We start from the raw sequence: 18071 nt of genomic DNA, 5'->3' as shown, positions 1-18071 counted from the left end.
CCCTATCCCACCCCTCTAGGTGGTCACAAAGCACTGAGCTGATCTCCCTGTGCTATGCGGCTGCTTCCCACTAGCTATCTATTTTACATTTGGTAGTGTATGTATGTCCATGCCACTCTCTCACTTCGTCGCAGCTCACCCTTCCCCCTCCCCGTGTCTCAAGTCCATTCTCTATGTCTGTGACAGCATGTTTTTATAAAACATTCACCAATTAATGTTTTTGAAGAGGCAGGTTTTCTTTGCTTTGCAGTTTTCTTCTCTTGGAGCAGTTCCCTAGCCTGGTGATGGGGCCGGGCTCCCTGACTCCTAGGACCTTGTGTCCTAGTGACCTGAGCCCCATGGGAACGATGCTGGGCTTTCAGCAAGCTCGCTCAGTCCTGGCTGTGCTCTGAGGGGGCCTGGCAGGGCTGCGACGGTAGGTGTGTGAAGGAGGTTAAAAGTCTGCGTTGAGCAGGTCTGGCGGCCCCGAGGCTTTGCAGGCTTTAGAGGACAGGACAGAGGGCGGGACCAGGGCAGGAGGGACCGCAGCGTCGGGGGTGGATGCCTTGTGATCGACTGAACCTGGATGGGCAGAGGTCTCCTTAAACCAAAGTGTTTTAGCCACTAGGACATTGCAGGTGGACAGGCCTGCTGAGGATGTTGAAGGTGCCCTTAAGAAGTGGACTTGACGGGCTTCCCTGGTGGCGCAGTGGTTGAGAGTCCACCTGCCAATGCAGGGGATGCGGGTTCGTGCCCCGGTCCGGGAGGATCCCACATGCCGCAGAGCGGCTGGGCCCATGAGCCATGGCCGCTGAGCCTGCGCGTCCGGAGCCTGTGCTCCGCAGCGGGAGAGGCCACAACAGTGAGAGGCCCGCGTACAGCAAAAAAAAAACAAAAACAAGAAGTGGACTTCAGGCACAGGGACCCTGGGTTGTGGATGACGGTCTGGGGGAAGCAGGGAGAGCCAGTCGCGGCCCCACCTCCAGGAGGGCCACTTGCTTCGGCTGGTGACACAGGCTCCGGGCTCAGGCTTATTTAGAACAGCAGCTAGTGGTAAGTGCTGGAGGTTGGGAGCCTTTCCTTAAACACCGGAATCTCCCGCAGTAAAGCCCTGAATAAAGTCAGCTTTCCACAGTTTTCCTCTAGAGCTTGATGAGAGTCTTTAAAGAGAGTGCTTTTAGAGGTTTCTCGGGTGTAAACCATATTCAAAGCCCATTTTTCTAATAACCGTGTCCCCCCCCCGTGTTTCCTACCTTTCAGCGCCTCTTTCCCATTCATCCTTTCGAAAATGTGTGCACTTCATAAATTTTCATGCAAAGTTGTTATGCCTTAAAACTCAGATCATCCTGACGTGACAAACTCATTTTGTTTTATTTGCCTATGTTCATCCGGGATGACATTTGAGGCTTTATTTCTTGGGAAAATCCATTCACACAGATTTAAAAATCACTGGCGCAGAGGGTAAGGGTTAGGAATGTTGGTTGAAGTCCCCACAAACCGGAGAGGAAATGATTCATTTCCACACTGCAGCAGGCTGGTGATCCCTGGGCACAGTGTCTGGAGGCCCTTCAAGGAAACACCTGCTCCGTCTGTCCTCACGGACGAGGCTCGGCCCGCCCAGGCCGTCCCCCTGGGCACGTCTGGTCCCCAAGCCAACAGCCCCCGACGCCTGCACCCTGCGTGGGTGCGCATGCTTTGCGTGGTGATGAGGGCACCCGCGTCCCTCTCGGAAACACTTCTAGCCAGTCCTCCCTTCCAGGTAAAGAAACACGACCAGCACCTGTGGAAAACCCATTCCTTCAGAGCGGATGTGATACATTCCTGCTGTGAAAATTAGTAACACCCAGAGCCCAGCATATATATCTGATGAATTTTGGGTGCCTTCTAAGAGGCATTTAATATCAATTCATGTCGAATTGCACTTATTTTCTTTGGGGGGTTTACTGTCAGTGGCGTGTGTAGAACTCCAATGTGTGCAGGGCTCAGAGAAGGCGAAGTGGTGGTTATGAACCGGGTAGACGTGGAGACCCGGGTCCATTCTCAATCGGCTCCTATGGTTTGTACCCAGGGAGCATGTACTTATGGGGAGCAAAGAGCTTTCTGATACTGTGTGTTTTTCTCCATGATTAAAAGAGTACCTATGTGGGCTTCCCTGGTGGCGCAGTGGTTGAGAGTCCGCCTGCCGTTGCAGGGGACACGGGTTCGTGCCCTGGTCCGGGAAGATCCCACATGCCGCGGAGCGGCTGGGCCCGTGAGCCATGGCCGCTGAGCCTGCGTGTCCGGAGCCTGTGCTCTGCAACGGGAAAGGCCACAACAGTGAGAGGCCCGCGTACCAAAAAAAAAAAAAAAAAGAATACCTATTCATTAGAAGCGTTGGTAGGATATACAGAGACCTGTCAGCCACACCATCACTGAATGATGACCGTGGTTAGAATGTACTTCTCAATTTTCTTCATTCACAGGTTTTCTTTACAATATATTCCATCTTAGACTGGATAGAATTGAGTAGGCCCTGCTTTTTTCGCTTGGAGTTATAAAATGAGCATTTCGCCTGCTACCAGGACCCGCCTGAAGACGGTGGTGTGGCTGCCTTCTGTCCTGCTGAGTCAAACGTTACTTATTCTGCTGGATTTGGGGGTGTTTTTATAGTTTTTCGCTGTTATACACACATCCCTGTCGACTCTCTCTGAGCATAAAGCGTTTTCCCCACACTCTGCCTCAGTTTCCTAGGCTAGACGTCGGGGAGAGACCTGCCCCGTGGCCATGGGAGGGCTCGGTCGTGGACCAGATTCCCTGGGGGCGGCGGGGACCCAGCCCCGCTGACGGGCCTCTGTGTCTCTTCCAGCCGTGTCCTACACCAACTACAAAAAGACGCCGCCGCCCGTACCCCCCCGCGCCACCTCCAAGCCTCTGATCTCGGTGACAGCGCAGAGCAGCACTGAGTCCACGCAGGACGCCTACCAGGACAGCCGCGCCCAGAGAATGGCCCCGTGGCCCCAGGACGGCCGCGGCCTCTACAACTCCACGGACAGTCTGGACAGCAACAAGGCCATGAGCCTGGCCCTGGAGACGGCCGCGGCCCAGCGCCATGCCGCCGAGGGCCAGGGCGGCTCGGCGCGGACCAGTGACAAGGCCACCATCGTGTCCAAGGCCGAGGGCTTCCTCCAGAGCCGGCGTTCCTCCATCGGGGTCCAGGTACCTCCCGCGTGCCCCCCACGGTGACACAGACCGAGCACTGCCGACCTCGGCCCGGGCCCTCGCAGGGACCCCGCAGGGGCCGGAGGCTCCAGAGCCTGGGCCTGGCCTTCAGGGGAGGCTGGCCTGTGGGTGCAGCAGGCGGGATGCCCCGGCCAGGCCCACCCGCCACCCGGAGGGCCCCCCCCCAGGCATTTCCAGGGGCTGCCAGCTGCTTGGAGAGTATGGAAATAGGTTATTCTGACACTTAAGAAGGAGGTTTTGTGGTTGAAACCTGATTTTTAGTCTTGTGGCCTAACAGTAGAGTGGGGAGAAAGGGCATTGGGACCAAAGGTGAATGACAGGGAAGGGCTGCTTGTACGAAAAAGGGGCTCACAGCCACTCGAGGTGACCCCGAAAGTCCCCGCGCCGACCCCAGGACGCTGCTGGGTTAGCTCTGGTCACTGTGTTCTGAGCACCGAGGGCCGAGCCACCTCCGCTCAGGCCGCAGAGGCTGCCCCTGCGCCGGCTCCCACTACCGCGTCCACTCGGGCACAGGGGCGGGGAAGGCGCCCGGCTAGGAACAGCACCATCCAGCTCCTGCCCCAACCCAGGGACGGCCCAGGACAGGCCTCGCGCGGACCACGTTTCCCAAGAATTCTGCCGTGACTCCCTGCAAGAGGTGGTGTCGGCCAGCCAGGCAGGTTCCCCGTGGCGTCCTCGGCAAGCACGGGCGCCTCCACCAGCCCGAGTCCAGCCGAGGGCTTCCCTGGCGCCAGGGAGGAGGGCCTGCGAGCTCAGCAGGTGTGAGAGGGGAGCCGTGTTCTGGGCGTCGGGGGCCGGGGGACGCAGGCTGGGGAGACTGCCCGCTGGTCTGGGTCCTCTGAACCCGGTCTCCACACTGTGGCTTCGTTGTTTTGTTTAGGATTCTGAATTCCCAGAGCATCAGCCATACCCAAGGTCAGATGTAAGTACCAAAATATACTCCAAAGCCAAGTACGCATGAATTTTATTTTTTCTCCCTTTTTGGATTATTCATACCACTGCTCATGTCACCTCTCTCTGTCCTGATTCTATATGCCAGGCTCTATGCTAGGTGCTCCCATATTACTGCAGGGAACCCTTGCATCCCCTGATGACACAGAATCAGCCCCACTCTGATGAGGACGAAACGGGGGCTCAAAGGGGCAGGCGACTCGCTGCAGCCGAGGCCTGGCCGGGCCGGGGGTACTGGTACGGGGGCAGCTGGCATTCACTCGGGGGTCACTCTGCCGTTAGACTCACGTCTCCAGATGAGACTTGTAAGGCCCCCAAGCTCAGGAGGCCAAGGTCACCTTCCTGGGCGCGTGTGCCCCCCGGTCTGCCCACCCGCCCCCTGCCACAGGGGCACAGCCCACCCAGCCACAAACAAGGCTGGAGGGTCGACTTCCAAACACGAGGAGTTGCCAACTTACCCGAAAATAGCGGCAACTTTCTAGGTAATTCAGATAATTTCAGGTAATTCCAGAAGCCCATAAAGCGAGTTTATCCAGCCACCACTTCCTGCCTGCAAGTCACCCCAGGAGCACCCCCCCCCACGCCCCATTCTGCTTCCGGCTGCCGTGCCTCTCCCCAGAAGGTCCCCCGCTCTGCCCGGGTCACCCTCCCTACCAGCCTCGCCGGACCCGCCCCCAGCTGCGCATCGCGTGCCGGCCGGGCGCACCTGCCGCCTCTTGGTACCCAGCGCCTAGCACAGCGCCTGGCACATAGCGAGCTCTCGGTCAGTGTCGGTGGGCGAGTGTGGGCGAGCGTGCAAATGCAGGGGTTCTGCTTTCCTCCTGGTGGCATGTCACAGCACGATGCGAGCTTGTCACCTCGCGGTGGCCAAGGGAAGTGAGCTGGAAGCCAAAGAAGATGTCGTCCAAGAAACTCGAGTGTCAGGATAAACGGGAGACAGATGGGTGTGGGGCGCCAGTTCGAGAGCACAGTGGGGAGAGGGATGAAGTGAAGACAGAGCCGATGGAAGGACCACCCTAGATGCCTAGAAAGCTCTAGAAGAATGCTCGAGGGCATCAGGGTGGTCAGGGCACAAAGTAGAGGTGACGCTAAGGGCGAAGAAGGGGGCTGGCTTGGGGCCACGTGTGGATCTGCTGAGTCTGCGTCCCAGCCCCACCCCGAGCTGCCCTCATCCTCACAGTAACCCCACGGGCCAGCTGGAGCCACATCCCTGTCAGGGACGGGGAGCCTGAGGCTGGGAGTGAGTGACTTGCCTACAGGTTGACAGCCACAGGGGGAGGGTGGGACCCCAGCCTGCAGTCTCCTGCCGCACACGGAAGGGGAAGAAATGAGGGTCCAGTGGTGACCCCCCCCACCCCGGGAGCCTGCTGTGATTCTCACCCCATGACCCCGTGTGGAGGACGGCAACGCCCCCGACCCCATCACGCTGTCCTCAGCTTGCAGGGCAGGGTGGCTGGTGTTCTACGAGCCCATCCAGCGCTGGGGGGACGGGTTCCCGCCTGGCCTCCCAGAACCAGGACCTGACGGGCTCCCAGAACCACAGCGGTCAGGGAAACTTAGACAGTGCAGAGTCTTTTCATTTTACAGACGCTGTCCTTCCCCCCGAGCAGAGTGCGCCCTCCTGCCTGCACCTTCCCTGGAGCCCGGGCCCAGGATGAGCACTGATGTGTAGGGTCCTCAGGGGCTCAGCTCAGGGCTCCTCCCGTGACATCCTGCCCAGGCCCTGCAGGTGTGCGCCAGACCTGGGTCCCTCCTGGTGACATATCCCAGCCAGCACACCTGTCTTCTCACCTGGAGCCCACACCTGGCCCTACCTCACTTTTCCTCACGATGGTGGTGACAGTTAGCTATTTTCTTTGTGCTCATTTTTGTTTTTATCTGTGATTTGTCTAGTCATTGCAGTTTCTACTTGTGTGTGTGTGTGTGTGTGTGTGTGTGTGTGTGTGTGCGCGTGTGAAACTCTGTAGAACACGTTTACTGTTCCCAGACCCTGTGATGTAATTTAATGTCAGGGATCCTTCAATTCCGTCTGCCTCAGTCACCCCATCTCTAAAATGGGAGCGATTCCCACTCTGCGGTGTCACCAGCTGGTTACTGGGTTTAACCGTCCTCTCTGAGGTGATGCTGATTTACCCTGACCCAGGACGCCCTCGGAGTCCCAGCCATTTCACGTTTCCAGCAAGCCTTCCCTCTCCACCCCACCTTCTTATCTGCTTCTGCTGGGGCTGCGAGCATCTCACGGAGCAGGGTTGGCAAATCATATTTAACTGTTGGACTTGTAATAGGTCCCTGAGGGAACTGCGGGGACTTTGTATGGGAAGCAACGTACCCGCTTTGCTATGTGTGAAGTTTTGAAGGCAGAGCCTAAAATGAGCTCAGTTGAGAGCAAAAACTTGAGATTGGAGCTCCAGCAAATATTCTAGTAACAGCTTGCTTCTCTCTGGTGCCTCCAACTACGGGCGATCAGCCTTCACCTCCTGAAAACGCGGGCCACGCACACACATGCACAGTCACATGTGTGCGCTCACGGGTACACGCATGCGCTGCACACATGCACGTGCACACATGCGGACAGGCATGTACACGCACACGTGTGTGCACTCACACACACAGCGGCCACACCAAACTCCTTGTTCCTTAACTGGCCTGTGCGGGACCGTCCTCCTTCCCACTGTTCCTCCTGGCCCGAGGCTCAGTATCCGTCCCTCCACTGAGGCCCGGGAGAGTGAGGCGGGGGCTTCTGGATCCCGGCGCCCACCACTCACTGCAGCGATGGGGTGGTCCTTTCCCCTCTCATCAGTGAACACCTCCGGTACAGCGTTTGCTTCACAGAGAGTTCCTTTAAAAGACAGGGATTTTGCTGATTTCATCTTTCTTCGCAATGCCTGGAACACCGTGGATCTTGTAAAAAAAAAAAAGAATGTACGCATATATTTCTCAAAACCTTTACAATCCTTTTACCCTCCTAGGCAGAATTTTCTCTCGGGAAAAGAGTCCTTTGATTTCCTTTCCACTGTGCACAACAGTAATTCCTTTTCTTTGTCCCAAACTTACTTTTTTCCCCATCTACATAAAGCTGACCCAGGATTTCTGAAATGATAAATATTTAGCTCATCCTGGCCTCGTACCACTGGATCATATCCCCCCTTCACCTTTACCTCCTGAAAAGTAGAGCTATCTTCATGTTTTTCTGACAGAGGTTTCATATGACAAACACTGTAAAATCTAAAAAAGTCATTAACTATAAACTCCTTGAATTTAATACCTTATTGTTAATATAGCTGATGATCTTCAAAGCGGGGGTGAGAGGGCAGAGCATTAAATGTGCTGTGCAGAAGCTGACGTCAATCAGACCAGGTGCCCAGCGCTTCCCTTGCTTTTGAGAGTAGGAAGAAAAGACTCCACTGAATTTAAGAGATTTACCCAAGTACCACACAGCCAGCAAAGAGGCAGGATTTGACTGCCTCCGAAGCTGCTTTTCCTCATTCGCTGTAAAAATAAGAGAATTATAAGAGAAAACGTACACACGAGAGAAAGGAAGAAAAGGGCATTTTGTGATACCTTGGTTGTATTTTTTAGTCACTTTATGGCATGTTTACGTATCTGTGAAGATGTGCATGTTGTATGTGTGCACACACGTCTTGTGATAGGACCGCTCACGCCACCTGCTAGTCTACATTCCTTAGTGGACATTGGATCGTAAGCATCTTTCGTGGTGTCATCCTTAAACCATCACTTTCATAGCTGCACAGCTATTCTGTGTCATGAGAAATGAAAACTCACCATGTGTTACTATTATCCTGCTTTCCTAGCCTCCTATTGTCCCTACGTGTCACCTTATAACTTGTTAGAATTTGAGGTAACTTCTTTAGACCAGAATCCTAAGACTGGAAACAGTAAGGCAAATACTTGGAACATTTTTGTGAAGAAAAGCTAATGCCCTTTCTATTACAAATACCTCTCTAAAACTATACGAATGAAGCAATTTCACCCATATTATGTATCTGTCAAATTCAACAATACCTACCAAAATTGTAAAATGGGATACTTTTGCCTCAGCCACCACATGGGGGCTGTGAGTATAGTCACCAAAGTACATGCACGTGCAGACGTGTATTTATAGCGGCGTCATTGACAATGTCAGAAAACTAGTAATAACCAAATTATCCGTCCACTGAAGACTGATTAAATAAATCAGGTTATAGCCATAGAATGGAATAGCAGTTAAAGCACAAGGTAGCTCCTTTTGCACTGACATGGGGTAACATTTTTAATATATTAACCTTTATTGCAATCTTTTTGTGTAAAACAATAACAACAGTCTCCCCACCCAGCAAGGTAACATTTATGTGAGCCATGACCCACTTGAAACTCAAAAGACGTGGTGATTAACAGCAAGGTTAGGAATTTTATTCAAGCATGTTTCCCCCTGCAGTCAACCTATTTCCTCTTCCAGCCGCCAAAATATGCGACACAAATGAGAGACGACTTCCGTGCATGTTTTCAGAATTGCACCAATAAACAGTGGGGAGCCCCCGGCTGCTGTCCCCAGCTCCGCAGCCCACCGGGAGCTGCAGGGTCTCCATGTGGCCGTGTTGATTCTGGCCACAGTGGATCAGTGCAGAGCATGGCTCTGCCCCCCCGACAAGCTGTGCACCCCTGGGCAAGTTACTCACCTTCTCTGATTCCTCAGTGTTGGATGTGGCTGGAAACGACACAGGGCATCCTGTGCACCAGGTGTAGTAACACTTGTCCGCTCTTAGCATGGTACCCGGTGCGGTAAAACAAATGCCAGCTCGCTCTTAGTACCATGACTTTTACTCACCACAAAATGAGTCAGCCCCCAGTGACAAAGGCTTAGCCGAGGGGCATCCCAAGTTACAGGCACAATTGTTAAGTACACCTTTTTTCTCACAACTCACAGGAGAGCGTCCTGATTATTCGTTTAATGGTTTGTATCTTACCCTTGCAGCGATCATTAATATTTTTTAGAAAAGATGTGTTTGACAGTTTCGTTACGACGTTTGTGGATTGGGGTCAAAAGTCCTTTTGAGACAGTGGGCAATATTCTTTGTGAAAAGGACAAGGGACAGTGTAGTGGCTGGGATAATATGTGACTAAACGAACCTTTGGTTTTGCAGACTTTTCATACTGAGAGTTTGCGGGGCAGCTGGGGGGCTGTTTGTTTATTTGTTTGTTTGTTTGTTTTAGAAAACCTGCGCTACTAGAATTCTCTCATGAGTTAACTTTACACCAGTGATGATCATAAATGCTTCTTTGGGGTTGGGGAGAGTTTTCGGCAAACGCAGCCGCCATAAGGATTGTGTGTAGAATGCACGATTTCTGTTCTGACATCGCCCTGCTCTGGGCACAGTCGTTAGCAAAAGAGAGACAGCTCTGTGTAGGCGCAGCTGGAGAGGTTACCTCGGTGTTCCTGGTAAATGCTTAAATTCCTTCCGTGTGTTCTTGTATGTGGATGCAGCCATCAGCACAGTCCTATCAAATCGCGTGTGTGTTTTGTTAGCTCTCTGGTTCATGCTGTACCTGTAGGGTGTGATAAGAGCTTTTAAGTCCTCTCATAATGCAAGCTAACAAAGCCTATTTTTGCCCGAGCTAAACAAAGCAATTATATTTGCATACATTTAAAAGACCGAGGTGCCGCGTTGAGTTCAAGTGGTGACGCAGAATTTGACGAAACACAGTAGCAACTTAACTTACACCAATATGAGTGCATTTCCCTCTCTCTGTCATTTTCCTGGGTCAAGTGCATCTCTGCATTAATTAAGCAAATACATAATTAATTACCACAAATGAATACACACACACAGATAGTCCCTGGCCCAGGTCCCATGTCTCGGTTCTAAAATAAGGTGTTCTGTGTTGAATTAGGTGGAAACAGCTACCGACTCTGACACAGAGAGCCGTGGCCTGCGGGAGTACCAGTCTGTTGGCGTGCAGGTGGAGAACGAGAAACGGTAACCAGCCCCCCGCATACCCCCCTCTCCCAAGCGGGGCTCTTGGTCTGTAACCTGACTGCAAGTGTCTAGACCACACTGACCATCAATAATTCAGGCCATTTGACCATCAATAATTCAGGCCAGGAAACAGGGTCATATCTTTATACTTTTCAACGTATATCATTCAAGTGTGAATTAACATCCTCCCATGCCTTGTTTCTGCAAGCGGCAGGGGACCCGCTTCTTCTAAAGTAATTTACCACCTACGAAAGCAGAGGGGTTGGCAGCTCTGAATGTTAGAGTCCTTTATCCAAAGGGAAAAAGCAGGCTGAGGGTGAAACAAGCACAGGCTTTCTCACCTTATCATGTTAAAAGTAAAAGGAAAGACAGAGAGAGAGGGAGGGAGATTGAAAGAAGTTTAAGACCTTAGCTGTGCTGGGATTGTGACACTTCCAAGGAACCCCTCAAACTGTCACACACAGAGAAGTCCATTACAGGAGTGTTGTGTTTGTAACAAAAACAGGATGACTATTTTATTTTATATTTAAAGTAGCATATCTTGTAAATTTCATAAGAACAAATTTTGATGAGCACATTACATTGTGAAGCCCCGGTGATTCGCTCACGGTGGAGGGCCTTAGGACCAACCTGCAAAGGTTTTGATTGCCAAGGAATTCAGAACACAAACTGATGGCTTCCCCAGGACGCGAGCTCTCAGAACCCGCACGTCGTCGTCTGTACCTGGGGACCTGGGCTGGCTGTCTCCGTCCCCCGCGGTGGCTTGTTCTCAGCTCCTTTGCCTCCAGGGCAGGAGATGGTGGCAGGTCCATGAACCAGCTGTACTCATAGCTGTGTGCCAGCCAGGGGCCAGTTTCTGCAGAGCCAAAACATGTAGCATGGGCAAAGTTTGGATGTGCAGACACACATGCACACGCACGCGTGCACACACACACACACATACACATACACACACCCAGAGTTCTCACCAGCAAAATCTGCACTCCTGTTATAAGCTCACTTCTGCCAGTCATTTCAGTAACTGGCTGTGTGGAATGACTGACATTTAAATACATGCAATGCAAATGTTTTTTAAACACCTGCTGAGGTCAGAATTTGGATTCATTGTTTTGCATAAAAGACAAAATCGGGATGATATTACATTATTCAGATAGGAGAAGAAACTCATGTCCTGAGCTGTGATAGGAACAGCCACCCAAACTCAGTAGGACACAGATGTTATTACTTAGAAGACTTGTAGACATAAAAGAAGCGGCAGGGCTTCGTTTGACGTGTGTGCCACAAACAGAAGAGAGTAAACTTGTAGCGTCTTTCTGAAAGGCAAGTGACCACTCCAAGGTAGTGGTTTCACGGGATACATCAAGCCTCCTTGTGTCGTGCAATAAACTTAAGTCTTAAGTGGGCATTATTTAGACATTGAAACTTAGGTAGAAGGTAGAGGTTCATTGTTTGCAAAGCCAGATGGTGTTCTGCCATAGATGAAGTACCAAAGTGCTTGTGATAGAGATGAAAACACTCGTCTTCCCCGCGAGGTGCCGGCTTGTGGCCCAGGCGCGCTCCTGATGAGTGCATCTAGGTTTTGCTGCACGAGGTCACCTCGCAAAGGCCCCACTTGTCCCCCTTGCCTCCCTTGCAGGTGCGGACGCTTTAAGCGTTCCAACAGCGTGACGGCCGCGGTGCAGGCGGACCTGGAGCTGGAGGGCTTCCCGGGACATGTCGCCACGGAGGACAAGGGCCTGCAGTTCGGGTCCTCCTTCCAGAGGCACTCGGAACCCAGCACCCCGACCCAGTACGGGGCGGTGCGGACCGTCCGGACCCAGGGGCTCTTCAGCTACCGAGAGGACTATCGGACCCCCGTGGACACTGCCGACCTGCCTCCTCCCGACCCCTGGCTGGAGCCGTCCATGGACACGGTGGATGGCGGCCACGTGTCTCCATGCCACAGGGACGGCGCTTGGTTTCTGAAGCTGCTGCACAGCGAGACGAAGAGGATGGAAGGCTGGTGCAAAGAGATGGAGAGGGAAGCGGAGGAGAACGACCTTGCGGAGGAAAGTAAGGGCCCAGGTCTCCTCTGAGGCTTGTAGACACGCGTGACGTTGCCGTAACACAAGTGGCAGAATCCCCAGGGAAAGTCCCTGGGTCCCTGAGTAAATTTAAATGAGTGGGCTTCCTACGGCCTCCCACCAATTCTAAGACACAAGTAAATGAGCAGAAAAGCAGTCGTTAAAATATTAAAGGGCATCCTTCTGTTTTGTTTTGTTTGTTGGATAACAGGATGGCTTGTGCTCACAGGGATGTAGTTTATCTCATGTTCCACGTGCCGGTTCTCTTGAATTCTGGCAATGACTTGATATGGAGCAGTTCAGCCGTTTTCTAGAATCGTGACTGTCCCGTGTTTATAAGAAATTGCTTTGGCTTTATGCCAAAGAAACGTTGGTTACGGTAGATAACTTACCAGCCAGCTAGTGATGGCAGCTCCCGGTTCCCCATCCCCGGGCGGGTGGGGATCTAAATTCCCCGACCTCGTGTGGGCAGCGCAGATCTGCTCCCAACCCTTTACTCCAGGTGGGTCTCCGGCTCTTGCACAGAAAAGCACCAGCCTCCCCTTTCCCTGAAGAAACTTAATCGTCAGGATTGTCCAGAAGCAGCATCCTTTATGAATTGCTATGTTGATTCAAAACAGATACCTCCTGACTTTGTTTATAGACCAAGAATACCACAAGAATGATTGCAAGGTACATACAACTAACAGTTGTCTTTACCAAATAGTTTCACAGAGGCGTTTCTGAATGTCTTAACTCGACAAAGCATGCTCTTTTTAATGTTTTCTTTTTCCATGAAGTCCTTTGTACAATTGCTAGATCACTATAAATCCTGAAGTTCAAAAGGACACCTGATGTCCTTGGCAATGTCACCCTGACATTGCATGTCCAGAAATCTGCTGTAGGAGAATATGTCAATAATCCCGGCAGTGGAAGCATAAGGATGAAAGTATCAGGACGGTAACTTATAGACACAGTGGCCCTGGCCCGTGAGAAGTCCAAGAAAACGGTTGGTGTTTTGATCCTGAGTTGTTAAAATGTACATTGTTAACTTAGGAAGAAGGGGGGAGAGTGCCGTGCCTTCAAACCCCCAGTTCTCTTCTCCCACATTCCTCTCTCAGTCATCACCCCCCACACCTCCTTCACCGGAGTGGGTACTAGACGCTGAGGGTTTTGGAGGAAGTGTAGCTGGTGCCCCGGCCATGCGGCATCGGTGCATGTAGCTGCCAAAGTCACACCGCCCCCCCCCGCGTTTGTCCACACATGTCACCTGTTGAGGGCACAGCCGACGGTGACTGCGCTCAATCCGATGTTTAAAACTCCCTCGTTTCCCGCAGCTTTTCTTCACTTGTCAGTATGTGCTTCAACGGGGCGAAACCGTTTGAATTGTAACAGGGATTTATCCTCTTTATCCCGAGTTGACCCGGGATTTGAAGGAGACTGTCAGCTCCCGCTCTGTACACGGCCCCGCGTTCAGCCCGGGCTTGGTGAGCGGTCCTCGGGGCTTGTAAGACGTGAGCCTGAGGTTGATGAGTCGGGATGTGTTTCCTACACCCTGTGGCTCCTCCGTGAAATGCCTTTGAAGGGGAGGAGATGGGGGGACAGTTCAGCAAGAGGTAACCCTTGTCAGGGCTTACCCCACAGTATGTCTGCAGCATTTTATTCTAGAATCATGTGGATTTACACCGTTGAGGACACATCCTAGACCAAAAGGTTCTGGTCTCCCTCTGTGCGTGGAAGAGATGGAGGTTAGTCCTTAGTCCTTGCTGTGTTTGTAAGACAACACAGAGCAAAACCTGCCATGTCATGATTTTCCATATTTAGTGTGTACCTTTAATTCAGTTATTATTTTATCAAGGATTATAGTTTTTTTTTAAGAGACTTTTTAAAAAGAAATCTCTAAGCCATCATGTACTGGACACAGTGCCAAGGGCTACGCCAACTGCATCACTTGCATCTTCAAGGGCTGAGCGTATCATGATACCTAGAAAATACTGTCACCTTTATGGAAGTAAAGAAACTGAGGTTCAGAGAGATTAAGGTCTTGCCCCACGTTCCACAGAGGAGAGCAAGGAATCCAGGCTCGGGGTCAGAGCTGCCTTTTGTCAAAAGCTGTGCTTTCCCACCACGCTGCCCGACGTTCTTCAATCCAGATGTTCCATTCCTGGGAACTTCTCCTTCTCTGTATTCTAACACTGTCTTCTTCTGCTCTTTTAGAAAATGTTGAGCCTCTATCCCTGGCCGTTTACTTCATTCTGATTCTCTGAATCTCTGACACCCATTTGTGGTCCAGAGAGAATCCCTGAGCCTTAAAATACATACTTAGGTTGTGCCTCAGCCCTTGGAAATTAAGAGGTGAAATTAAAAGGCTTCAGCGCTGAAGCATTGTCATACGTTAGGATTTTCTTGCCACTGGGGCGTTCCATAAAATTCTGGGAGTCATGCCGTAAGTGTACTGTGTCTGAAATCCGATTTGATGATCTACAGTGACCCACATCAACAATAAGAGTCCATCACTTAGGAGGTTCAGTTGTCTTATTACTGGACATCTGGAGAACACGTTTTTCCTTCAACAAGGCAGAGCGGGAAGGGAGTTTCTGCCGTCCCTCAACTGTATTTCCATATACAAGTTTTTTTCTATCTTTTTGGCACCTTTGGGACCTTCTTCTGTACTCTCTCCGTCTTGTAAACACACAGCAGATGTTTGCTGAACCCATACTATGAGTCGTTCGGTAGACTGCAGGTGGATACGCAAAGGAGTGTATAGCACGGAAGCTGCGGTGACCTAAGAAGGGGTCAAGTAAGACCAAGGCAGAGCTGCTCACGGCGAGTGAGAAACATGAAGTATAGCAAGAACAGTGCAGATCCAGTGCTTTAAAAAGTGCTGCCCAGGGCTTCCCTGGTGGCGCAGTGGTTGAGAGTCCGCCTGCCGATGCAGGGGACACGGGTTCGTGCTCCGGTCCGGGAAGATCCCACACGCCGCGGAGCAGCTGGGCCTGTGAGCCATGGCCACTGAGCCTGCACGTCTGGAGCCTGTGCTCCGCAACGGGAGAGGCCACAACAGTGAGAGGCCCGCGTACCGCAAAAAAAAAAAAAAAAAAAGTGCTGCCCAGTGCTTTTAAAAGACTCTCTCAGGAGCCTGAGAGATGCTGCCGGCAGGGAAAGTCTGAGAAGGCTTGCTGGTGACAGTGACATCTGGGCTGGACCTTGAGGGGAGGTGGGTTTGGTCAAGCAGGTGGGGTGGGGGCGATGGTGATGAGAGAGAACGGTCAAGGGCACAAGCAGAGGCAGAGAACTGGCTGGGAGACCCTCCAGGAAGACCCTCCCTTAGACGTGGACTCTGCACCTGACCGAGGGGGAGGCTGAGCCACTACCTCTCGAGTCCCTGGGCTCTGTCATCCTCCACTGCCTTGGGGACATGCTGCTCAAAGGCGGGGACGGCTCTGCGTTTTCCCAGAGCTCTTACCGCCCGGCCCCCGCTGTCGTTTGACATCTTAGGCTCCTGGAAGGCTCACACTTGGTACATCGATTATCCGCCAGCAGTGCCTGGCAGAAGCCCTGTGCAGCTGAGAGTCAGAGAGAGGAAGAAGGCGGGAAGAGGTGCAGCCTTCACACCCGGGGGGTGGTCACAGCCCTGCTCACGCCTTCTTAAAGCGTAGCATCTAAACCCCACGCATCCTGCAGTCGCCCTCGGCCAGGCTGGGGAAGACCCCGTTCCACAGGCACCAGCTCAATAATCGTGACTCTGCGTGGGTTTTCCTACCACCGTTTAATAACTACGTGCAACTGCATTTCTATGAGGCTCAGAGGCAAAGAACAGAGAATAGATCTGCTTGATCCTTTTTATGATATTCTTAATTTCTTCTCTTATTTGCCTGGCTTTATTTTTTGGTGGACAAAGATGGCAAAACAGTTGTTTTGAACCTCAACTGTATGCTTTGCCCACTAAACTAGCACCATATTCGTCACATTTAGCTGTTTCCCTAGTAATGTTTAAAGGTCAGATAACCTTCAAGTCTAGTCCTCATTTTAAGAACAGATACAGGGTTATTGATTACGGCCCTTTCAAAAAGAGAAGCTTAAATTAAATGGCTGTTGAACCAAAACCCTGAGCTTGGAATATTGAAATTTCCATTCCATGAGATAACTTTTCTCACAAGCTGTAATTTTATAATCACAGCTCACTGAATTGATTGGACAAATTTAGATTCGTTCAGCCCTCTATGGTTAATAAAAGCATCGTGAGCCCAGTTAAATACTGGTTTAAGTTAAGTCATGTTAAAGCAGGCTTCCTATTGTTAATACATAAATAGATATATTCTGAAGGGATTGTAAACCGTCACTAGACTAGTGTTGTGGGATTTTTGTGTTAATTATGTTAAACCAAACGGCTAAGTGGCATAAAGTAAAACCAAAACAATAGTATGTTTTCTGAAATAAAAGAAATGGTTCCAGAACCACAAAGATCTTAGCAGGTCTGTAGAAATATGAATGGTATAAGGAACTCAACAGTGGGGTCTCTCGAGAGGTGTTGGGACTTCCTCTCGCCCCCAAAACAGATCTGCCCAAAAGCTAATAACCTGAACATCACCAAGTCCGATGCATGGACCCGCAGACTCACAGAGCCGGGGGCTTTGGTGATTTCCTTCCTCATCTAAGGGACCCCGGCTTCACTAGTCATGTTAACGCTGGTGTCGGAGTTCAGTGTCCAGCATGGGTCCCCCATTCCTTCCATGCGGAGGGGCGATTATCCCTGGATGGCGGCGGTGGCAGGCGGCGTGGCTCGGTCGCTGTGCCGTCGGCCCAGGGAAGAGCAGACAACAAGTAGAGTGACCCTGAGGATTCGTGGGCCACGTGGCAATGCAGGGGACGAGGAGGACATGGGCCACAGAGAAACTGCCCCTGGGTCTGCAGTTTGCCCAGGAGTCCCCATCAGCAAAGGCAGCACAGTGAAGACCAGAGCTAATGATGATGCTTCTGAGCACCACAGCTGCCTCTGGGATCTGACCAGTCCTCCAGGGAACGAACAGCCACTGCTTCCGGACCCCTGCCAGGACACACAAGCCTGGTTGTGTCCCGGCTCTTGCTAAGGATGTGGTAAATGCCCGACGGAGATGTCCCCACACAGCCCAGCCACCCAGTGGCCGCAGGCAAACTGGAGCGTAAGAAGAAACGTGTGCTCAAGAAACACAAAACGAAACGAAAATGATAAAGCCAGAGATCCAGAAGCGAGGAGGTTTGTGGAAGCAGCCGTGTCCCCCAGCCTGCTCTACAAAATGAGTCAGGATGGAATCCCAAGAGATCCCGGAGTAATACATCTCCAAATGATCATTTCAGGGCTTCCCTGGTGGCGCAGTGGTTGAGAGTCCGCCTGCCGGTGCAGGGGACACGGGTTCGTGACCCGGTCCGGGAAGATCCCACATGCCGCGGAGCGGCTAGGCCCGTGAGCCATGGCCGCTGAGCCTGCGCGTCCGGAGCCTGTGCTCCGCAACGGGAGAGACCACAACAGTGAGAAGCCCATGTACCGCCAAAAAAAAAAAAAGATCATTGCAAACAGTCTGCAGATTTTAGAAAAACCCACCTCGAATTTTGAAAGAAAAGAATAGTGTAAATGTCCTGGCACTTCATAGCAAATTTAGATAGAATTGAAAATTGTGGAACACGCATGAAAAATAAATTAAAGGAGCAAGTCAGTTAATCAAATTTCTTTGTACATCAAAGACCAGGGTTGTCTCAGGTTGTTTGTAAGTTTGCATTCTGATGAGCATACGTCCTAATCTGTAGCTCTTGAAAGAAAGTGTCTAAACTATGACAAACTTAGGGAAGGATAGTGGAAAAGAATAAATTGAATTTTCGCCTCAAATTCTTTGCAATTATAGGAAGCTATTTACATTATAGGTATCAG

At 51.5% G+C, this 18071-nt stretch overlaps 1 protein-coding gene across 1 annotated transcript in view; it reads left to right on the top strand.

Annotated features, from left to right (window-relative positions):
* Positions 1-18071, top strand: part of DLGAP2 (DLG associated protein 2) — a 150062-nt gene that overhangs the window by 119272 nt on the left and 12719 nt on the right. Inside the window, exons 6-9 of the mRNA XM_060085799.1 lie at positions 2825-3174; positions 4079-4120; positions 10039-10124; positions 11761-12176. Coding sequence (XP_059941782.1) covers positions 2825-3174; positions 4079-4120; positions 10039-10124; positions 11761-12176 — 894 coding nt within the window. The remainder of the gene's footprint in view (positions 1-2824; positions 3175-4078; positions 4121-10038; positions 10125-11760; positions 12177-18071) is intronic.

The sequence above is a fragment of the Mesoplodon densirostris genome, chromosome 20 (assembly GCF_025265405.1).
Source record: "Mesoplodon densirostris isolate mMesDen1 chromosome 20, mMesDen1 primary haplotype, whole genome shotgun sequence".
In the NCBI taxonomy this organism is placed as follows: Eukaryota; Metazoa; Chordata; class Mammalia; order Artiodactyla; family Ziphiidae; genus Mesoplodon; species Mesoplodon densirostris.
The sequence above is the reverse complement of the archived record's forward strand: the minus strand, read 5'-3'. Positions and strand labels throughout refer to the sequence as shown.